This window comes from Rutilus rutilus (genome assembly GCF_951802725.1).
Source record: "Rutilus rutilus genome assembly, chromosome: 3".
Taxonomy (NCBI): domain Eukaryota; kingdom Metazoa; phylum Chordata; class Actinopteri; order Cypriniformes; family Leuciscidae; genus Rutilus; species Rutilus rutilus.
Window position 1 is genome coordinate 27,836,559 of NC_140211.1, and position 22,753 is coordinate 27,859,311.

At 38.4% G+C, this 22,753-nt stretch overlaps 1 protein-coding gene across 2 annotated transcripts in view; it reads right to left on the reverse strand.

Annotated features, from left to right (window-relative positions):
* Nucleotides 1-22,753, reverse strand: part of otog (otogelin) — a 45,273-nt gene that overhangs the window by 6,037 nt on the left and 16,483 nt on the right. For both annotated transcript variants that reach the window (XM_084403470.1, XM_084403469.1), the window contains 28 exons: nucleotides 22,378-22,452; nucleotides 22,134-22,177; nucleotides 20,697-20,862; nucleotides 12,831-12,938; nucleotides 12,442-12,580; nucleotides 12,184-12,318; nucleotides 11,736-11,879; nucleotides 11,498-11,617; nucleotides 10,555-10,671; nucleotides 10,292-10,448; nucleotides 9,835-9,861; nucleotides 9,535-9,702; nucleotides 8,604-8,882; nucleotides 8,377-8,494; nucleotides 8,189-8,268; nucleotides 5,393-7,803; nucleotides 5,100-5,277; nucleotides 4,856-5,004; nucleotides 4,633-4,722; nucleotides 4,292-4,478; nucleotides 3,982-4,202; nucleotides 3,752-3,890; nucleotides 1,832-2,020; nucleotides 1,538-1,747; nucleotides 1,115-1,219; nucleotides 924-1,028; nucleotides 625-726; nucleotides 23-121 (listed from right to left, as the gene is read on the reverse strand). In XM_084403470.1, the coding sequence (XP_084259596.1) occupies nucleotides 23-121; nucleotides 625-726; nucleotides 924-1,028; nucleotides 1,115-1,219; nucleotides 1,538-1,747; nucleotides 1,832-2,020; nucleotides 3,752-3,890; nucleotides 3,982-4,202; nucleotides 4,292-4,478; nucleotides 4,633-4,722; nucleotides 4,856-5,004; nucleotides 5,100-5,277; nucleotides 5,393-7,803; nucleotides 8,189-8,268; nucleotides 8,377-8,494; nucleotides 8,604-8,882; nucleotides 9,535-9,702; nucleotides 9,835-9,861; nucleotides 10,292-10,448; nucleotides 10,555-10,671; nucleotides 11,498-11,617; nucleotides 11,736-11,879; nucleotides 12,184-12,318; nucleotides 12,442-12,580; nucleotides 12,831-12,938; nucleotides 20,697-20,862; nucleotides 22,134-22,177; nucleotides 22,378-22,452 (6,062 nt within the window). The remainder of the gene's footprint in view (nucleotides 1-22; nucleotides 122-624; nucleotides 727-923; nucleotides 1,029-1,114; nucleotides 1,220-1,537; nucleotides 1,748-1,831; nucleotides 2,021-3,751; nucleotides 3,891-3,981; nucleotides 4,203-4,291; nucleotides 4,479-4,632; nucleotides 4,723-4,855; nucleotides 5,005-5,099; nucleotides 5,278-5,392; nucleotides 7,804-8,188; nucleotides 8,269-8,376; nucleotides 8,495-8,603; nucleotides 8,883-9,534; nucleotides 9,703-9,834; nucleotides 9,862-10,291; nucleotides 10,449-10,554; nucleotides 10,672-11,497; nucleotides 11,618-11,735; nucleotides 11,880-12,183; nucleotides 12,319-12,441; nucleotides 12,581-12,830; nucleotides 12,939-20,696; nucleotides 20,863-22,133; nucleotides 22,178-22,377; nucleotides 22,453-22,753) is intronic.

A 22,753-nucleotide genomic window follows, 5' to 3' on the forward strand; every position in this document is an offset into this window, starting at 1 on the left:
GTTATTGAGTTGGTGGACTTACCACATGTCTGCGATGGACAACACTGTTCTTGAATCCTTGTGGAAACGACTGCCATGCCAACTGGACATGTGACGTCTAAGCATTGTGAGGTCTCACACACTGGATGCATAAACACACAGCATAGTTACAATAACACTTCACAGTTTCAGTTAATGTGGTGTTTTGAAGGCAATCCTTAGTTATTATGTTTTGTGGAGCTTGTTTAGGCTACTTGTTCTTCTGCAGATATATAATGGTTGTTGGTATTGGTATTGTCCTACTGTTACTGGCTTACTATAAGCTCCACAACATTCTTAAAGGGATAGTTTACCCAAAAAGTAAAATTCTTTCATCATTTACTCACCCTAAAGTTATTCCAAACCTGTATGAATTTAATTCTTCTGCTGAACACAAAATAAGATACTTTGATAATATTTAATCCCATATTCTTCAAAATATCTTCTTTTGGTTTAAGCAGAAGAAATACATTTATACAGGTTTGGAAAAACTTGAGGGTGAGTAAATTTTCATTTTTGGGTGAACTATCACTTTAACTGCTTTTGTTGGCTGAATTTACCACAGAGAAAAGAAAAATGTATGTTTAATCATGTATTTGTACTCACAGCAGTGATAAACTGGACAGCAGTGCTCTGTGCTGTTTGTGTCCACAATCAGCAGTTCCCCATCTTTACACACTGGAGCTGCCTCAGAACATTTGTCACACACTAACACAATAATAGACACACACACACACACAAAAAAAATCACTTTAAATTTTAATACATTACATGCCTGTCAAATGTTTGGCTGGAAGACTTCTAAAGGAGTGGAATGTAAATATATATTGTACAATTTATCACTTTTTGTTCCATAGAGGAAAGAAAGTCAAATGGGGATTTTAACATTAATGGTAATGACTTACTGCAGATGTGTGCCAAACAGCAGCTGCCATCTGCGCGAGTGGCGATCAATGCCTGATCCTCACGACAAACAGGAATGTCCAAGACACATTGATCTGGATCGCACTCTGAAAAAAGACAATAAAAAAACAGCACTCATTCGCATGCACAAGTACACAGACTCAAATACACAACAAAATATGTCCAAACTCACCACATAAGTATTCTGGACAGCAGGAGTCCTGCCTATAATATGACACCAGCTTCTCCCCATATTTACAGTCCGTAGGAGCTGCTTCACACATGCTCTGATTACAAACTGTCGCAAAACAATTAAGCACGAATTAAACCTCATAAAGCATCTGAACTTATTAAGTAATAGTAAAAGAATACAAATACATTATATACATTAACATGTACAATGCCAAATTGTGTTGGGCAGTTTGACAATTTTTTGTCATTTGGCTGGAAATTCAACTTCAGAAAGTTTTAGAAATTCCATTACGATGTTCTTTTTGTTGTGGAAAATCTAGTGATTTTAACGTGATGGATGTACAAGGTATGTAGAATATACCATAATTCTGCCCAGCCCTTTTATAGTGAAATAATTCATGTGTGAAATAATTGCATAACAGACCACAGGCTTTGTGAGGGCAGCAGCTGCTCTCATCTGCAAGGTTGATGGTAATCTCTCCTGTACGCGTACATACTGGCTGAGGGACGTTACTGCAGTTATACTCCACCGGCACTATGCTGTCGTTCTCACACTTATACATGCAGCAGCCATCAAGGGAAGCTTTCCACACCTCCCCAAGTGCACGTGGGGTTCCAAAACTGTCAGTACATGCTGCAAACAAATATCATAACACAAATTATTAACAACTAAATGCCCTTAAACAGATACAGTAGAAGAGAAAGACAAGGAGCATACCACACTTGCTGGGTGGAATGCATAGGGCAGAATAGGGCCGATGCAATAGAGTTCCCTGTGGACATACACAGCCCTCTGAAAGGCCCGTGCATTGCTCTGGGACAAACTCAAACTCTTGGTTTGGGCAGGATGGGGCAGTGCAGGAGGGCAGACACGCTTGGTACCGCAGATTTTCTGGGCACATGAATGCTACACAGAAAAACATGCTAGCATTACCGTAAAATACACACCACACATACAGTGCCCTCCACAATTATTGAACCCCCTGGTAAATATGATCAAAATTGGCTGTAAAAAATAAATCTGCATCGATTATCCTTGTGATCTTTCATTCAAAAAATGTGAAAAATTCTAACCTTTCATTGAAGTAAAAGAATTGAAAGTGGGGGGAAATCACATTATGAAATAAATGTTTTTCTCCAAAACACGTTGGCCACAATTATTGAAACCCTTTTATTAAATACTTTTTGCAATCTCCTTTTGCCAAGATAACAGCTCTGAGTCTTCTTCTATAATGCCTGATGAGTTTGGAGAATAACTGACAAGAGATCAGAGATCATTCCTCCATACAGAATCTCTCCAGATCCTTCAGATTCCCAGATCCATGTTGGTGCTTCTCCTCTTCAGTTCAGCCCACTCATCAGGTCAGGGGACTGAGACGGTCATGGCAGAAGCTTCATTTTGTGCTCCACAACAAATTTTTGTTTTGATTTTGATGTTTGTTTTGGATCGTTGTCCTGATGGAAGATCCAACCACGGCATATTATAAGATTTCTAGCAGAAGGCGTCAGGTTTTGATTTTTTATCTGTTGATATTTGATAGAGTCCACGATGCCATGTATCTGAACAAGAAGTCCAGGACCTCCAGCAGAAAAATATGCCCACAACATTAAAGATCCAATGGTATATTAAATTGTACACATGGGGTACTTTTTATCATTGTGTTCATCAAACCCATCTAGTGTGTTTCCTGCCAAAAAGCTCTGTTTTAGTCTCATCTGACCACAGAACCCTGTGTTGTTTGAAGATCCAGTCGTGTCTGACAATTAAATTTGCTGGAATTTGTTTTTGGATGAGCGAGGAGGTTTTTTTTAAACCCTCCCAAACAACATGTGGGGATGTAGGGGTTGTTTGATAAATTTTTTTTTTAGGCTTTCTGACCCTAAGACTCAACTAATCTCTGCAATTCTCCATCTGTGATCCTTGGAGAGTCTTTGGCCAGTCAAACTTTCATACTCGCCGTGCATTAAGACAGTATAGACACACGTCCTTTTCCTGGCAGATTCATAACATCTTTAGTTGGTTATAACTTCTTAATTATTGCCCTGATGGTCAAAATGGGGATTTTCAATTCTTTAGCTATTGTCTTACAGCCACTTTCTAGTTTGTGATGCTCAACAATCTTTTGCTACGCATCAGAACTATATTCTTTGGTTTTACTCATTGTGATGGATGATTAAGGGGATTTGGCCTTTGTGTTTCCTCATATTTAAACTTCTGTGAAACACGAAGTCATAGCTGGACAGTTTCATGTTCCTAGTCACCCTGGTGTACTAAAAAAGGTAAATATTAATGGGAATATACTTCAGAGATATTTTACTCGTAAAAAATTCTAGGGGTTTCAATAATTGTGGCCAACATGTTTTGGAGAAAAACATTTATTTCATAATGTGATTTCCCCCCACTTTCAATTCTTTTACTTCAATGAAAGGTTAGAATTTTGCACATTTTTTGAATGAAAGATCACAAGGATAATCGATGCAGATTTATTTTTTACAGCCAATTTTGATCATATTTACCAGGGGGTTCAATAATTGTGGAGGGCACTGTAACACCAATAAATAGCATTTTAAAACCCTATACAGCTGTGGAAACCATTTCTACTTAAAGCTATGTTGATATGCCTTGGTAACTACTTACGGCAGAAATCAGAGCTCCTCCATTCCATGCAAATGTTGAATTTGTGGCAGGAAGCAGCATAAGCGGCCAAAGCAACACATGGATTATTCACATACTCCACATCTCTCACCCAAATCTCACAGAACACTGCTGGAGGCACCTGAGCACAAAGACCAGTTAAGAAATGTAGTGTGCAGTCACATGTGGGTGCAGGTTTGGTATTGGTGGGATGTTCATGTTGTGTGCCGTACGTAAGGATGGCAGATGGTGAAGGTACGGTTGCTCAGCATGCTCATGCACTGAGAGCAGTCGCTCGTGGTGCAGTTGACCTCCCTCCGTCTGCTGTGGCTGACATAGCTGGTGGTGTTGGGAATCTGCCAGCTATCAATGAACACAGCCGGATCCTCTTGCTCAGGCACAACTGTACCGTTAGACAGAGTCAGATCATTCAGAGGATTACCATCACAACTACCTGGACAGGGTGACAAAGAGAAACATGTCATTAAAATATGACATGATAATTTTTACAGTCCATATAATCTGTTGTTAATGGATTCGTACCACACAAGCCCATTGTGGAGAGTCTGTTGTTATAGCTGTCCATTTCAATCACCATCATGCCTGTAGTGTGAAACCACTGGATCTTCAGACCAGCTGGACTTCGGATTAGATACATGTTTCCTGTGTCCAGAATCTCAAAACCAAACTTCTTAAAACGTGGCTTTGCATACCTGGAGTTCACATACAGCTGGAAAAACAACCCATTGTTTATGTAAATATGCCAGACTGGTGCATATCATTTTCCCTGCACAATTTTATCACAATTATTTTTTTTATATAATTCGTCATCACTAAAAAAAGGTGGCAAGTTTTCCAAGATTTGCGAGCAGATGAATACTCACACGTCTCTGGAGACGATTGATGAGTACTTCGTTGGATTTGTGAGTGATGTTTAAAGCTGCCAGACACAAATTGGTAAAGTTCCACTCAAGCTGGAAACAAACAGAATAATATCATGACTTTGATATAAATATGTAATAAAAAAAAGACACGTAAAGAGTAGAACTAAAAGTTTTTATAGCACTTTAGTTGTGAGGTGCTAAAGTGAGGTTGTGCATATCTTACGGTGTAATCTGGCCCAGAACACTCTTGTACCAGGATGCTGACCGTCTCATTGGGAAGTTGAGTCACCACATATAAAGCAGCTTTATAAATCGCAACGCTTTTCCCATCGAATGTGATCAGATTAAGATCGGGGAACACTGAACAACGACCTACATGCCAAAATTAAAATATATTTTGATAAAACATCAACAAATGGCAGAATGAAAATGATTATAGCAATGAGTTTAATATGTGTGTTCCTCACATGGGCAGTCCCATCGTGGACAACACTTATCACCATTGACCAGTACAGCAAAGCCAAGCAGACCACAGTTTGGGGGTGTAGGATCATAAGGGCAGCTCTGAGACTTATTGAAGAGGAGCAACTGGCCACTGACACAAATAAGCTTTGTACATTCATCCACTACCTCTGAATATGGAGACTAAAGACACACAAACATAATTTAGTTTAACACATAAATGCAGACTTTTGTTATCAAAATGTACAATAATAATTCAAATATATATAAATATAAAAGCATTTTATAATTGACTCACAGTGCATACTCTGCTTGGCTCGACAGCAGTGGTTTTTGGGTCTACATGTGTCTGGCTTGTCATCAAGTGCTCTGTTTCTATGGTGTAGGGAAGACTGGTCACTACAGATGAACTCAGTGTTGCTCGGGCAGTGTCTGAGGCAGGTGGCATGGCTGTGACTGTGGTAAGTTCATCCACCAGAGGGCGCTCAGTAGAGGGAATACCACTGGTTACAGAACTACTCTCAGTAACAGAAGAGGAAGTAGGAGGCTGTTTTGAAATGGTAGTCTGAGTAACAACTGATGCCACACTTGGCATTAGAGTTGTTGTTGTTCCAGTTGATGATGTCAGTGCTGTGGTCAGACCAGATTCAGTTGTGTACTCTGTAAATCCAGAGGTGAATTCAGTGATGTCAGGACTGTGTGTTGTAAGTGTGCTAGAAGAAGCAACAGGGATACTAGAGGAAGATGTATATGTGGAAACAGTAGTCACTTTATCTGTAGAAATAGTAGACAGTGTTGTCAATGTCGTCTCATTCCTCGTGGGAGGTGAAATGCTGGTTGTGGCCACAACTCGTGGTGTTTCTCGTTGCGTGGTAGCCACAGCCACCCGTGTAGTCAGGGCTGGTGTGACAAGGGTTGTGAATGTTGGTGTCATTATGGAAGGAAGGGTGCTGGAGGTCTCATGCACCAGTGTTGACGTCTGGGTTGTCGCAGTAGTTGACAGCACAGCTCTATCTGTGTCAGGTGAAAACCTAGTTGTCTCTGTGACATAATGTATACTGAAAGGACTAGTTGTAGATGTCTGAGTGGTGGAAACAATCTCCTTCTCAGCTGCAGTAGATGTAAGCAGAGGTATCTCAGAAGTGACAGTTGTTTCTGTGGTTTTTGTTGGGCCTTGAGATACTGATATTGCCATCGTAAGTTCAGATGGCGAAGCTGGAGAAATCGCAGGCAGTGCAGGTGTGGTGGTCATAGTTGTCGTAGAATAAGGAGGACGAATTGGCGATGTGCTGACTTTGTCTGTAAGGAGAGCAGTGGTGGATACTAAACTCCAGTGAGACACTGTAGGGCCCAATGTAGTAGAAGCGGAGACAACTCTAGAAGTTGTCTTGTCAGTGGGTGACACATGTGATGTGAGCAGTGTTGATGTTTCTGTAGGCGCTGAGGTGAATGGCATGGTGGTGTAGGTGGTAAATGGGGTCTCTGTTGTCCTGACACTGGTTTGGGATGTCTCTGGAAATACTGATGGAGTTGACGTGGTTTGGATCATTCTCCAATCTGTCTGTAATGTCCTATCAGTTGTTAGAACATCAGGATAAGTATACATAACAGATGTTGACTGATAGGTTGTTTTTGCTGTGGTTTCTGTTGGCATAAATGTAGGAGCTTGAGAGGACACTGTGGTGATGAGGGTTGCTGGAGAAGCTGTGGAGAAAGACAGTGTTGTTTTTGAAGTTTCGGGTTGCTCTGAAGTTGATGTTGAAGAAATAAAAGGTGTTGTTTGAGTTGGTGAAGTTGGTGTTTGAAAAGCGGAAACTGTGGATTTCACTGAAATTTGAGTTGTTGACGCTTTAATATCTGTAGGGGAAGTGGAAATGGTAGTGATGTCCAAAGGCTTCTGGGTTTCAGAAGGACTCTCAGGGGTCTTCAGAGTGTGTAAAGTCGTTGGAAAGGACATTTTTTCTGTTGTGACAGAGGTACTCGATCCTAATATAGGCGTCGTGGTCGATGGTGATGTGAACTTTGTCGTGCTGATGGTTTCAGAAGGAAACTGTGTGCCGCCACTAGAAGTCACAGTGGGAGTAGTGGTCTTTTCAGTAGGTGTGAGGATCTCTGAGACTCTAGGAGTCTCAATACTAGAGGTGAGGGGAGTTGACATTTTTACAGCTGGGGAAGTGGCTTCTGTGGAGCTCATGCTGGTCGAGACTGGAAGCACAGGTAGAGTGCTTACTCTGGTCTGTTCTTCACCTGAGGTAGACGACAGAACAGGACTAGAAGTAGGCGGTAAGGAGATAGTTGTCGTACGCGTCAGTAGTGTTGAAGACTCTGTTGGCCTGCTTGTTGTGGAGGTGCCAGAAAGAGATGCTGAGATAAACGTTGGGCTAGTGTGCAATGTGGTCGAGGAAGTGTGAGTGATACTTGTTGCTTTAGTGGTTCTCTCACTGGAAGCCAGTGGGCTTGGGGAGGAAGAGGATGTTGTTAATGTGGTAATGGTTTCCACCACCTCAGGTCTGAAAGGGGAAGATGTAAGCATTGCAGTGCTTGGCTTGTGTGCTGTAGGTATAGTAGCAGTGGCGCTACTCTCTGGCACTGTTGTAGATGTGAGTGACATAGACACCGCAGGGCCACTCAAGGTGTAATGTTCTGAGGATGTTGATGATATGGCAGTGCTGGGTGGCGTGAATGGAGGAGCAACAGCAGGCTTAATGCCTAAACACAAATGCAATATTTATTAGACACTGGACAAAATAGCTAATTTAAACTGATATAGCTAACTGTGTTATGTTAAGGTAGCTAAACTGGAGCTTGAATTTACAATGGCAATACAAATAAAATTTTTAATTAAATATTATTTTTACATTGCTCCATTGATAATTAGTGGTCTGACTAGTGGTCTGTTTTACTCAAAGATTGTTAGCATTAGAGCTAGTTGAAATAGCATTTACAAACCTGTCACTACCTCATTTGACAATGATTATAGAAGTAAATCATGAACTTAGCTAAAGCATCAATCTCATTACAATAAAAATAGTATTGAGAGTGTTTTTGTTTTACACCAGATTTAGCAATAGAAGAAGCACAAATAGTAGCTTACAGTCCTCCATATAGACACATCTGTGAGTGACCTCATCTAAAACCATGTGACTTGGACACTGAGGCAGGCATCCCTCAACCCTATAGAAAGGTGCATGACAGCCATATCACTTAACCATACACTTAAACAATTTAGATTTTTGTAAATCAAATGTGTGTGTTTGCATGCATGAATGTGTGTGCTCTTACTTCAGGATGCTGGCACAGCTCAGACCTGACGGGTCACTGCATGTCCTGAAGCACGGACTCACACATGATTCATACCTCCACTGACATCGAGGACCCATTGGATAGTATGGTATGCCACCTGTAGTAAAAATAATGATTTGGGAAAAAATGGGGTGATAAGCAAGTGATAGGCCTAATGTTTCTTTGAGATTTTGAGCAAGTTTGCAGATATGTTGCCACATGCTGACCTGTCAGTTTGAAAAGAGTAGCTCGGCGGTATCGATCTGAGTGACTGTATTTCATGAGCTGGAGTCTGGACAGCATGAAATGCAGAAAAAATCCTGGCTTTGCCAGAGACTCCAGGGAATCAAAGCCGGAGATCCAGGTGTCTCTATGAAGAACAAATGTAGCTGCATCCCAGAATGCCTCAGTTTCTTCCCACTTCTGCAGTCTCAGCTGCCCACTGCGCTCTGCTTTTAAGAAGTAGTTGGGTCTGTCTGCCGCCTCAAATGACACCAGGGATGAGTCTGCAGCATTAACAACATTATCAACTGTATATACATAGACGATGTATAAAAAAAAGTTTAAGAAAATAAGTTGGAGGTTTGTGTTATAACATTTTTAGATTTTGTCTAAAAATGTGCATGTTTTACTGTGTATACAGTATGAGTCCCCCCTGTGGTGAAAATCAAGCTCTTAAAGTTGTTTAAATGTCTATGTGGTGTTTTTAATATGCTTTAAGACAAACCATGTGCAAATTCATAAGTCACCACCATTGCTGAGTATTTTCTCCTTAAAACTGCAGTGAACCAAAGAGTCTCAAACCACCAGTACAGTGAGCCACCAGTCTCAAAAACACGGTTTGAAATCGCTGGTGTTTCTTACATCACAAACTACCTTGTAACCAATCATGCAACTTGTGATTGTCAACGAGTGGATCTCTGAGCTGGTGTGAGTGAGTGGGGGCGGGGCTAATTTGCATAATCATAGAATCACATATACTAAATGAGGCAAGGGTGTATACATTCAAGCTATTTTAAGAAAAAAAAAACGTTTAAATATGTAATTTTGGTGATCAAAGATGAGTTTTAAGGGATACAATTAGTGACTACAGGGGGACTTTTTTTAATAAAAAGCATTTTTAAATGTTGATTGTATGCTTTTGACTGACTGACTAACCATGTGTTCTGGCTTTGCTGATGCCTGGCGTCATCATGAACAGCATCAGGATCTCATCAGTACTGGTCATTTCTCTTTTTGGGAACACCAGTCCAGTTGTCTTATTGGCTGCCAACATTGTTCCTCTCTCTCTGTAGGTCAAAAGCTTCAGTGGCCCTTTCCCTAAAGCTATGAACATGTGCATTCCCACACACATGCACAATTGCAAAAATTATAACAATATATAATTTAAATAATATAACATATAATATGCATCAGACATGTACGAATGTTATAATCATCACAATATTACAGATGTACCTTTGTTGTAGTATTCACAGTCATAAGCTGTAAGAGGAAGAAGATAGTATTACTCATTATAGCATAAAAATAAAACATAATAAAACTGTAGTATATATCGCTCAGTTCCTTCTTCCTTCTGACCATCATTGTCTTTTAGAAGAACGTGTGTTCACCGTAGTTTATTCAGTTAGCTATTCTCACTGAACTATACGACTTTTGCCTTAATAAACTACTAATTACTGCTTATTAATAGTTAGTAAAATAGTTGGTAAGTTTAGGTATTGGGTAGGGTCAACGGATGTAGAATATGGTAATGCAGAATAAGACATTAATATGTCCTTTATAAGTACTAATAAACAGCCAATATCCTAGTAATATACATGCAAATAAGCAACTAGTTAATAGTGAGAATTAGACCCTAAACTGAAGTGTTACCATTATTATTACAATGACTGATGTTAGTAATATCACTTACGGCAGACAGAAGGGGAGCGCCAATCAATGGTGACTCCCTTTTGGCAGCAGCGGTGAGAATATGCTGCAACACTTGTGCAGAAACACTCACAGTCTCCTCCACGGTTGCAGGCACAGGTGTCCACCAGGCAGTTCATATAGAACCATGTGACATCTACCTATAGAGCATGAAAAACCTTTAAACACAGAGACCCTCTCTCACTCACATGTACATTTCGACTTGATGCGAATTTGAGCAATAATGTTCAGAGCTGATCAACTTACCACAGGGTGGCAGACTTGGAACACTTCACTGAGCAAAATCCCACACTGTCTTTTTGCAAAAGGCTCTCGAAGAGGATTCAGATTGCATGGGTGCCTTATATCAGGACTGTTCACACACTGATGGGACATGCACACACAAACAGACAGTCATATACTACAGTGTTTGATTTGTAGCTACCACCAGATCTGAGACATTCAGAAGGGCAAAATCAAATGTTTAGTCATCTACAAACAATTTGAATGAGTATTCATGTTTCGCATACACTACAAGTTAAAAGTTTGGAATACTTTTTATGTTTTTCAAAGACTTCTCTTATGCTCACTAAGGTGCATTCATGTATTTGATCAAAAACAATAATATTTTGAAAATGTAAAATAAATGTTTTCTATTTGAATATATTTTAAAATGTCATTTATTCCTGTGTTGACAAAGCTGAACTTTCAGCAACCATTAATCCAGTCTTGGTTCTTCAGAAACCTTTCAAAAATGTTAATTTGGTGCTAAAAAACATTTCTTTTTACATTTGCACTTACATTTCTTATCCATATTAAAAACAATTGTGCTGCTTAATATTTTTGTGAAAACAGTTACACACTATAATTTAAAGGTTTTGGGTAAGTAAGATTTTTTTTAAATGAAATTAATACTTTTTAATTCATCAAGGATGTATATTAGAATGATTTCTGAAGGATCTGAAGTAATGACTGCTGCAAATTCAGCTTGGCCTTTAGGAATAAACTACATTTTAATATTCATTTAGAAAACACTTATTTTAAATTGTAATAATATTTCACAATATTCCTATTTTTACTGTACTTTTTGATCCAATAAATGCAGCCTTGGTAAGCATTAGAGACATCTTTCAAAAACACACAAACCAATCGTAATTATTCCAAACATTTGACTGGCGTTGTATGTGTGTTTAATGTCTGTTTGTCATGCCTCTGCTGCTGTCCAGCTGTTGCCAAACTCCTGTGGTGTTGATGAGTCGATGTTCTCTGGTGTTCTCATTTCATTCGCTGTCTTCTGATCAAAGTTTCCACAAAGACCAGTAAGCTTGCCCTAAAAATATCATGAACACACAAATACAAACTATCAAAATTCTGCAAATTAACGATTTGCTACTCACAACTACAAGTTTACACCAGCAACACATTCACCTCTTTATGTGTGTTTTTACCTGCCAGCGTGGTCCAGCTTGTATATGTACGGTGGTTTTTCTGTCCCACAGCACTGTGAGGTCTTCCCCAAGCAGATGCACAATGGTGTAGTATCCTGCTTGCCAGATATATACTTTCTGCCTGTCAATCACACTGGATGGATTCTGCACATGAACCATATCCACATATCAGCACAAGCAAAACTATATCGCCACTATGATGCAATTGCACTATCATTCCTTCCTTGTATTAAAAATATATTTCTCCAAAGTATATTCACCAATACCCAGGGGCGTAGGAACGACCAGAAAGTGGGGCATATTATAAACCTCCTGAATAATTATTAGGGCATCAACTGTAGGCATTGCTTTTTAATTCTAGCATAGTTAGAATATGTTTATGTGTAACAATAGTAAGGTTTTATGACAAGTTATGGAGAGAGTGAATGAGACAGAAAAGTTCACTTACAGGTTTGCCGGTGTCATCATCAAACACAATGAAGGAACGACCCACAGAGATGAGGAGAGATTTCCTGCAGATCACGCCACTCTCAAAGCAGTCAACATTTTCTGCTGTGACAGTCATCATTGCATCTAACGAGCTCTAACGCACACACAGGAGCACACATTAGTATTCAACTACAATACGTATGCAAACACATGCAGTCATTTTGTCTTTTGATAAGAGTGAGTTATGGGATATCTGCATCTGTTGCTCAAAGCTCACCTTGACTAAGTACACCTTGCATGCACCAATATAATCATACAGGAACCCATCAAACGTTCGGTAGTGTCGATCTCCATAAGTAGTGCACATTGACGGACATGGGCGAAACTCACACTGGAACGTGCCATGCTGACACACACTGCAAAACATTCACATTCAGATCCTAGAAACAGTTTCACTACACATTTCCTCTCTTAACTTTGAAAGTTTCTACGACATTTTATGTCTGTAACAAATTTGGAAAATGTCACTGTATCTAAATCAATGAACTGAACAAAATTCAAGTGACCACATGATTTTTTATATAAGTAGTTGAAAATGTAGTATAGCAGCTGACTGGTGTAAAGACATGAATGAAATGCACAGAATGTGACTTAATGTAATCTCACCACTGATGGCATGGGGACGATACTCTGTCTCCTGGATAATATTCTTTCCCTTTCCACAAACACGGACATGCACGTGGCTCAAAACACTCATCGCCATGTTTGAGGAGTCTGAAATACACAGATGCATATACTGAAACAGCGCACAGAATGCATGTGTAAATGCATCTGAGTACATGTACTGTGTGTGAGTCCAGAAGCCATGCAAGTATATGATGCAGGAACTCTGAAGATTCTGCCTGAGACAAGAATATTTGGATGGGTGGAGGGATGAAAGAAAAATCTCACTGGTCACATGAGAAAAACAGCCGATTCTCATTCTCACAGATCCAAAGAGCTTCTCTCTCTCACTCTGTCTCTGATAAAGATCTTGTAATATTGCAGTGAATCATTTCCATTGGCCCGAGGGTCTCTGAGAGTTCCCAGCACACTGTCTGTTAGAACTGAGTAAACTTACACCCCAGATAGACAGGCGTTAACAGCTCTCTTTATCCCACAGCCAGCACGCTGGATCACTTACTGCCATCAAAGAATGAGTGATCACCTGCTCCTGTTCTGCATGCATTAATTGAGAGACAGAGAGATGGATCCATAACTAAACAATCACACACTCCATTGCTCACCAATTATCTTCATGCACCAGTGATGCTGTTCTCTCACTGTACAAAGCAGACTTGAGAAAATAAAACCATGGCTCAAACAAAAACTCTGAGGGCTAAAATTACAGAAAAACTGAAAAAAAGGTTTTGTGTGCAAAATTATAATAATTGTTTTCAAATGAATTGCGGGATGAGTAAACTGAAATGCCTTGGATTGAGCACAAGTGATGGGATATCATTTCATATTTCATTAATACGGGTGGCAGTCATTAAAAGTAAACACACTGATTGTCAAATCTTATATAAAAATTGGATTCAAAGCTGATTAAATTCTTAAAACATGGAGTATTATGAACACATTTTGCCACATTTAGAATCAGTCTATCATATCGTGGATCAAGGATTTCAGGCAAGATGATATTCTCAGACGATATTCCCAGTTTCCCTTGATTAGCCTGTTCAGGTGTGTTTGATTAGGGTTAGTGGTCAGTGGCCCTCCAGGACTGGATCTGAGGAACCTTGGTCTATACTGTATGAGCAAATACCCGCAGTACGTACATATTTACATAAACCCAGACCTTTCATGCAACACATAAACTACTGCATGCTGACACTCATTAACACAAACTTCACAGATTTCCTCCAAGCAAATCTCACAAAAATTCACCAGAGAGAATATCACTGAAAAACCACTGACTGAAGGCTTATCACACTCTGATATCTTGAGTAATACGTTCAACTATTATGTTTTGGCTAAGTATATCAGAAATGTTCACTCCTCTAATTTATATCAACTCATTGACAACAACTACATTAATCAGTTAAACACAGATCACAAAATCTGTCTATGAAATGAAAACAAAAACTCACAATATTGAAGCAGATCATTCAGTTCAAACAAGGTCAAATGCAAATAAAAGTGAATAGAAATTAAAGCAAAATCTCTGGGTGAACATACAATGAGCACCATGACCATCAAAAGGCTTCAGGGAGTTAAACACACTTTAGAGACTCAACTGTGGCATCATTTTCACTGTGAGAGCTCTAACCTCAGACCCAGTGAGATGCATTACACTAAAGAAGACGTAGAGGTCATCTGCATTGATCCCTGACCTTAACCCTTAACCCTAAACCTGACCCTAACCCTAAGAGAGAAATTAGTTTAGTTTAGTTTATTTCAGACAGACAACTTAATTTCAACACAGTTGAGCTAACAAACAACACCATATTTACAGCAGTCTGAAACAGGTGTAGGCTGAAGCTCTTGCTTATAATGCCTACCCTTTTTGAAACATCTCATATTTTAATAAAAAATTAAAATAATTATTGTCTTACATCATTATAATGTTGACAAACAAATACAAACAGAATACAAAAACATTAGTATTTCTGCAATACCGTTGCACAATCCAAATACAACAAAAGCAGCTTGTTCATTTATCATTCTTTAAATGGTTTCATATAGTTTCAGTGCATTATTTTTAAATAGTTTCTTTAACTTATTAAGTGTCCCACATATTTTTAGCTCCTCATGACAGCTATTCCATAGATTTACACCTTTAACTGAAATACAATGGTATTTTGCATTGGTCCTCACTTGGTTCTTTTTGAATATACAAGTTCCCCTTAAGTCATGTTGGCATTCTCTTTCTGTGAACAACCCTTGGATACTTTCTGGCAATTGATGGTTTTTTACTTTGTATATGATTTGTAATGTTTTTAGTTCTACTAATTCTTTAAACTTTAGAGCCTTTAGTTCAATAAAAAGGGAGTTTGTTGGCTCCCTATAGGTGATTTTCTTTACTATTCGTATGGCTCTCTTTTGAAGCATAAATATTGAATTGATGTTTGTTTTATATGTATTTCCCCATACTTCCACACAATAAGTAATGTATGGAAGCACAAGGGAACAATACAAAGTATATAATGATTTTTCATTTAAGAAATGTTTAACTTTATATAATATTGCAATTGACTTTGAAATCTTGTTCTTAGTATAAGATATATGGGGCTTCCAATTTAAGTTAATGTCTATAATCACTCCAAGAAATTTAATAGCTGACACCCTTTCTATTTCAATTTCATTAATCATTCATTTACTTATTGTATTCGATAAACAATTACCAAATATAATAAATTTTGTTTTATATTTGATGTTCATTTATTAGAATCAAACCAATTTTTTAACGGTGCCATTTCTTTTTCCATTGTATCCAAAAGTTGTTTCAGATTGTCACCAGAACAAAATAAGTTTGTATCATCCGCAATAATATCAGTTTTAATACTTTGGAAACCTCACATATATCATTAATGTATAATAGAAAAAGCAATGGGCCCAGCACAGAGCCTTGGGGAACCCCACATGTTACCTGCACCAATTATGACTTGCAATTCTCTATTTGGACATATTGATACCTTTTCTCTAAATAATTACTTATCCAAGAGTGAGCTACCCCTCTTACTCCATATTTTTCCAATTTCTCTAGTAAGATGTCATGGTCGACAGTGTCAAATGCTTTTTTAAGATCTAATAAAAAAACAGTTGTTCAGAAGCACAGAAACATAAACCTTAGCACAGCAAAAGCACAGAAACATAAATATGGCTTTCTTTTCTTATAGTTTCCTTTCTTTCTTTTCGTCTTGACAAATGAAAAAGTGCTGATTTTGAAGTATGGACTACAGGAATGTCTTTAAGCAGCTTATCAGTAATTTGATCCAGCTGTGCACCTGTTTACTGTGTAAATAAGCATTGCAGCCATTAACCACTTTGCTTGAGGGGTGGAGGAGGGGGTAATTATTCCCTCTCATTAGTGCAGGAATTCCCCAGCTCACAAAAACACTCCTATACCTGCTGCTCCCATGAGAGACAGGGGTATCAGCATCACCCTTAGCTTAATGGACAGAGAGAAACACAGTGAAAGTCAAACTATGCTGAAACATCTTCAACAAACTTTAAAGTTACAGAAAAAGTTCCACTGGCCAGTAACCAATCTGGGGTGTTTCCCCAAAGCATCATCAGCCAACTTCTGTCCTTATCAACATAGTTCAATGATTTGTTGTTTCCTGAAATCATAGTTCCAGTTGGCAAACAACATCTCAAACTTATGTGGTTGAACTAGAGCTCTTGAGCTGTGGTTAGAAGCATAGTGTCTTGTTAGAATGACATAAATAGATCATGCTATTAAGCATAATTAGCAAGCTGACATCCAGTACATTCTATATCTTTCATTCCATTAAAATATATAAACATTTCAGTCTATATATTTTAGCACATGTATGCGCATGTGCATAAATGTGTAAGGGAACCCTAGAGCATGATGTAAGATGGAAGCCTCGAACTCCAGGGAATAACAATAGTATAGTCTTTAGATGCCATGTTTGTTATATAGCAGTTGACGTCATTAACGTAACTAAAGACATAACTAAAGTGAAAACTTTAAGACTACAAAGTAGAAGCAGACCTTACAGAGGTGACCATGTATAATAGACAGAAAGACGAAAACCCTGTCTTCAGTAATTAGCAAACTCATTTTCTGGGCATGAACAGGTGCACTGAGGAATTCATCCTGCATGTAAGGTCTAGCTCACATATCAAACACAGCTTACACACACACACACACACACACACACACACACACACACACACACACACACACACACACACACACACACACACACACACACACACACACACACACACACACACACACACACACACACACACACAATTTATATTGTTGGTAGTGAGACATTGCTCTCTGAATAAGACAGGTTGTGACTGTGACTGTGTATGTGTGTGTGTGTGTGTGTGTGTGTGTGTGTGTGTGTGTGTGTGTGTGTGTGTGTGTGTGTGTGTGTGTGTGTGTGTGTGTGTGTGTGTGTGTGTGGAAGAGTATGGCTGCTGGAAATTCCCTGGAAAAGTTCTAGAGTGTCAAGAGGCTCATGACAGTGTTCCACATGGCAAACAATCAAATACTTTACATTCTGCCTTTTACAGTCACTTAAGGTGCTTTCAAATGTATAAAAGCAGATTGACAATCAGCAATGTATTCTACATCTCTTATCTTTGCTAAATATGTTAAAATATTCAATGATTCACAGTTACTTGAGACACAGAACAATAAGTATGTACAAACAAAAATTCTGTATGTGTAAGGTGATGTTCAGTTCAATACCGTCGGCCACAGTATATTTGCTTTGTTTTCCAGTATAAATATCTAAACATTTATAGGTTAAGATACATGATAAATGACTTTATTAACAGGATGTAATATGATTTCGACACACCTGTTGTGGACATTAATTTGCTACTTTACATCCTGTATATAACATCCTGCTGCTACTGCACTGCTCCGTGATAATGATGTTAGACCACACGTACTGCATGACGCATTTCGTCATTTCCAGACTTATCAATAATATCATCACTACTTCTCATTGTGGTATAAGGGGCCTTTGTGCCATATTTACACCAGCCCAGATGCCAAACTATCGAGTTGCAGGAATTTATTAAACACTCATGACAGAATCTCAGCCATGATATTTCTTTCCCATGATGCTTTTGTGTAACTGTTTTCTGTTTAAAAGGTCAATAAGTCAGAAGAATGTGAATCACACGCACACACACACACTCAGCCATCTAAAATATCACATCCCCTCTGTGTGCAGTGGAGACTCTAGTTGCTCTCCAGATACATCCGTGACCTCACAGCCCTTTCACTACGTGACTGATGAATGTTCATGAGAATGTTTCCCTTTGTATTGAGAGTATTAGATTGCCTTTGTAATTCAGAATTAGTGAGATCTGAGCATTAACAACAAAGTGTTATACTCATTTCAACTAAACATCTAAATAACAATGTATAATAATAAACTTTAAAAATATATTATCTTAATCAAAATTGAAACAGTAAAAACAACTGTCATAATATAATTTGAGAACTGGGATATAATAACCTTAATAGTTGAATCCATTTAACACAAATATTAAGAAAAAAGTGTTCAGCAGACACTCCTTTCTGCAAAAACCAAATCAAATTGTGTTGTGAACACAATATGAACTGCTTAAAGGGATAGTTCGCCCAAAAATGAGAATTATGTGATCAATTACTCACCCTCCAAACCTGTATGAATTTCTTTCTTCTGCTGAACACAAAAGAAGATATTTTTTTCCATACTATGGAAGTCAATCGGGCCCATAAACTTGAGGGTGAGTCAAAGATGACAGAATTTTCAGTTTTGGGTGAACTATCCCTTTAAAATCTCTCAGATCAAAAATCTTTCACAAATAATAATAATAAAAAAAAAAAAAAAACAGAACATGGCATATTCCCAGACTCTCTGTTGCTGGTTGTGGTGTTGGTAAGAGGATAACTTAGACGAGGTCTTATCATGCTGTTATGGCTGAGGATGGCTTTAGGAAGTTAAGCTTGTGATATGGCACTTAACCTCAGTTTGCTTGTGTAGACACTGGCATTAAATGTATCAGATGACAAAAATCCATCTATAGAGCAAGAGTCGTGCTCTCTGAGGCCCCTTTAGTGGGAACGTGACGTGAGGGGGAAAAAAAGAAGGGGAAGTGAAGTTGAGCTACAAAGAACTCTTTTCACCTGCCGTAGACAGCAGCAAAGGTTCCCACTGAGTCAGTGGAGACCCTTTAACTGATCTGTATCGACATCATCACCTGCTCCGGCAGACACCATCCGAGTGAGACCTCAGCATGTAGAGCAAAATGTCATCGGTCCGTGAAAGTGCGCCTGGGGGGGCTTGTGTGCTTCTGCAAATCTAAATTACATTGCTTGGTATGTCAACGGTCTGCATCTGCCAGTTAAAGGAGGTTTGATTCAGTATGTGAATGGAAATGAATTAAGAACAATATTTGAGCCAGATTAGCTAAAAATCCCAATGTATGAATGTGTAATGGAAATGAGTAGTTCCTGACGCTACTCAAGCGATTCCACCCACTAAGCTTAGCCATGGATCACTGCCTCATCACACACGTAAATACACAGCCATTCACCAATTAAATCCTCCACATCACACATAACCACGGAAACATCTAACCTTTAGAAATATAAAAAATATACTACCAAAACAGATGAGGAATAAACATACTCTGGTACATTTAAAGAATCCTCAAAATCTGTAAAAGTGTTTAAATTGTCTAAAATGCAACTGAGAGTCATTGAATAGATGACACCAAAAGCAATCACATTAGAACTCAGTAAAGGGATAGCTATTTGATTTGTTAAAACGGTTACATTTACACTTTGCCACATAAAGGTGTCTCCGCAAAACGAATATAAATCCGATCTTCAATTCCCATGCTATATGCATATTTTAATGGTGTTCACGTCAATAAAAGTAACAGATAGGCACTGCATTTTATTTATCATCAGCTACTTTCAAGATCAAAGACCGCAATAGGAGAGAGAGCGATGCATTTACACTCTCAGACCACCTGCTGAAGATAGATAGATATCCGTTCAGAGAAAACGCATGTGACCAGTTGTAAACAGGCCCTAAAACAGTTGTGAATGGCATAGAATAGCAGCATCACTTACAATAAAGTACCATGATAGTCCCGTGTTTTTTTTTTTTTTAACTGGTGTGCCTTCAAATAAAATCCAATAAAAAATATAACATGTATCAAATTCATACAACATGATATCAATATGTGTATAGGATTCAATGGACACTGAAGCAAGAGTCCATTGAAGATAAAGTACTTGTACCAGTACTTTCATCTTAATGAAGCAAAACTCAATGTTCTTTTGAAAAGAGGCACTAAACGTGTAATTGTGGGTCCCTTTTGACTGTTTATTGGACATTAGGCTTTTAATCTATGTATTTTTGTTTTCTCTGTGATGATTGGGTGAGCTCTGAAATGGACAACAAATGGGACAATTTTTCAGAAATCATTCTAATATGCTGATTTGATGCAGTAGAAGAAGTAGTTTAGTAGTAGAAGAAAAATTATGCATTTCTTATTGCTGAAAACAGTCATGCTTCTTAATATTTTTTGTGGAAACTGTGATACATTTTTTTCAGGATTCTTTGATGTATATAAACTGATCCCAAACTTTTAAATGGTAGTGTATGTGACAGTGTTTGAAATTTAAATTCTAGAAGTTTTGTGTTGATTCTTGTCTCTTGCCTACTGCAATTTGTAAATATTGAAAAGCTCCAGTTGCCACTGGTTTTTGAATATGGTCCACCCCAGTAAGTGATAACAGATACCAAGAATGCAAACATCAAAGACTCCACTCACCCTGCGGGACAAACACAGCCAGGAACGCACGGCTCATGAGTGGAGCAGGTGAGGTTCAGCAAATACGACTCACAGGTCTGTTCACAGGTTAAACCTTTACTGGCCGAAGGGTCGTCTACTCGGTTCCCGCAGTCCTCATAAAACTGTCCTGGTGGGCACAGGGTATCTGAGAGAGGAGAGAAAGACAGCGCACACTGAACTCAAGGGGCCGGTTGCACCAGCTGGACGTACACCTGGTTGTAAGACTAGGCTGGACGTAAAGCGCGTTTTAAGTCCTGCGTAAAATTAATACCTGTTGCACCATCTAGACATAGCACACGTCTGAGACTAAATCTTACGCCTAGTCAAAGGTAGGTGTAAATTGAAAAGTCTTGACTTTTTCGGACTATTGATTTTAATAAAGACACGGAACTCCAATTTAACAGTAAAACGCAACGAACCTGCCTCACTCTTTTACTTTTGTTTTCAACAATAACAACAACAACATATATCTATTCAGGGAACCCCCCAAAACACAATGGAAAAAAACTTACATGAGAAACTGCTTAATAACTTAAGAGCTTTAACTAAAAATAAACTGATAAGTGTGTTTTCCAACACGAAAAAGATTAATTTAATCTCTGTGAATTAATTGTTACTGTGGACGTGAACAGTAATGTTAATTCACGCAGGATAGGCTACACCTATAGCAATCGTTAAGATGGGTGTGTCTACTGCACACTGCACTGCCGACACAGGTAACAGCTGACCTAACAAAATTTCTGTATGTAATTATGTTAGAAATATTAAATACGAACATATATCTGGGGTTATTGGTAGAAACTGTATACCATTCGCGGAGGGACAGTAGGCCTATGCTTTAAGTCCATTCACAGCCAAGCCAGCCAATCATTTAAATAAAGTTACTGTACTAAAAAGAACAATATTATCCAACACATAACAGTTACAAAACAAATGTGAATAACTGTAAGCTACAATGTGAATTAAGTTGTATGCACATTAAAAACACATAAATCTCTATTGAGATTTCAGAATGAGTGCTATGACATTTGCAGAAAGCTTAGGCCTGTACACTCACTATATTTAAATAAATAACTATTTACATGCTTAGGATTTCCATTTTACAGGGAGCTCAGATATAAAAACGCTGACTTGTTAGGCAATGTTTACGCACTGAAATCCGATGGTGCACTTGTTATGATGTCATGAGCAAATCAGTTCTTTATTAATAGCAAAGTTTGAATGGCATCTTAATATAACTGCAGTAGAATGTGTCTAAGCCCAGTGTAGAGTTTACACTCAACTTTTTTACGTCCAGGTAGTGCAACCGGCCCCAGCACTATAAATATGCAAATTTTAACAAACTGCAAACACTGCAGACATTCAAAGAGTTTTACACTTGTAAACGACATCAGGATGCTGAAATACAACACTCACCAATAATTGAGCTCTGGGAAACGAGTTTTCCACCTTGGCAAATTCTGTTGATGTTAAAAAAGATTTTAACTGATGTGAGGCAGTGAGTGTATTCTACTGGGCTGCTGTGATATACAGAGATAAAACATTATGCCCTGACAAAAAAATACTTTTTATTAGGAATGTAATATAATGGAGAAATAATGGAAAGTGATATAATGACCAGTGTGGTGATGTTTAATATGAGCGAATAAAGCACTCTTACTGTACACCTGATGATGTCATGATCACATCTCCAGGAGAGTAGTCAGCACCGAGAAAACTGCATGGACACTCACTCCTGTACCAAAAAATATAAAAAAGTATTCGACTCAGAACCAATTTATGTAATATCATATGCAAGGGGAAAAAAAACAGAAATTCTAGACAATTTAGTTAGCTATAACACAGTGTCCTAACCTAACATTGTCAAAAGTGACACATAACATGACAGCACAGCCAATCACAAGACATTGGATGCTTAATAAGTGAGGATGAACATAGTGGATTCACCCTATGGGATTTAAGCCCAAAAAAATCTCTCAGAGCTGTTTAAAAGAGTTGAACTAATATTAGCTGGGTTAGAGGTGAGAGACTACAGG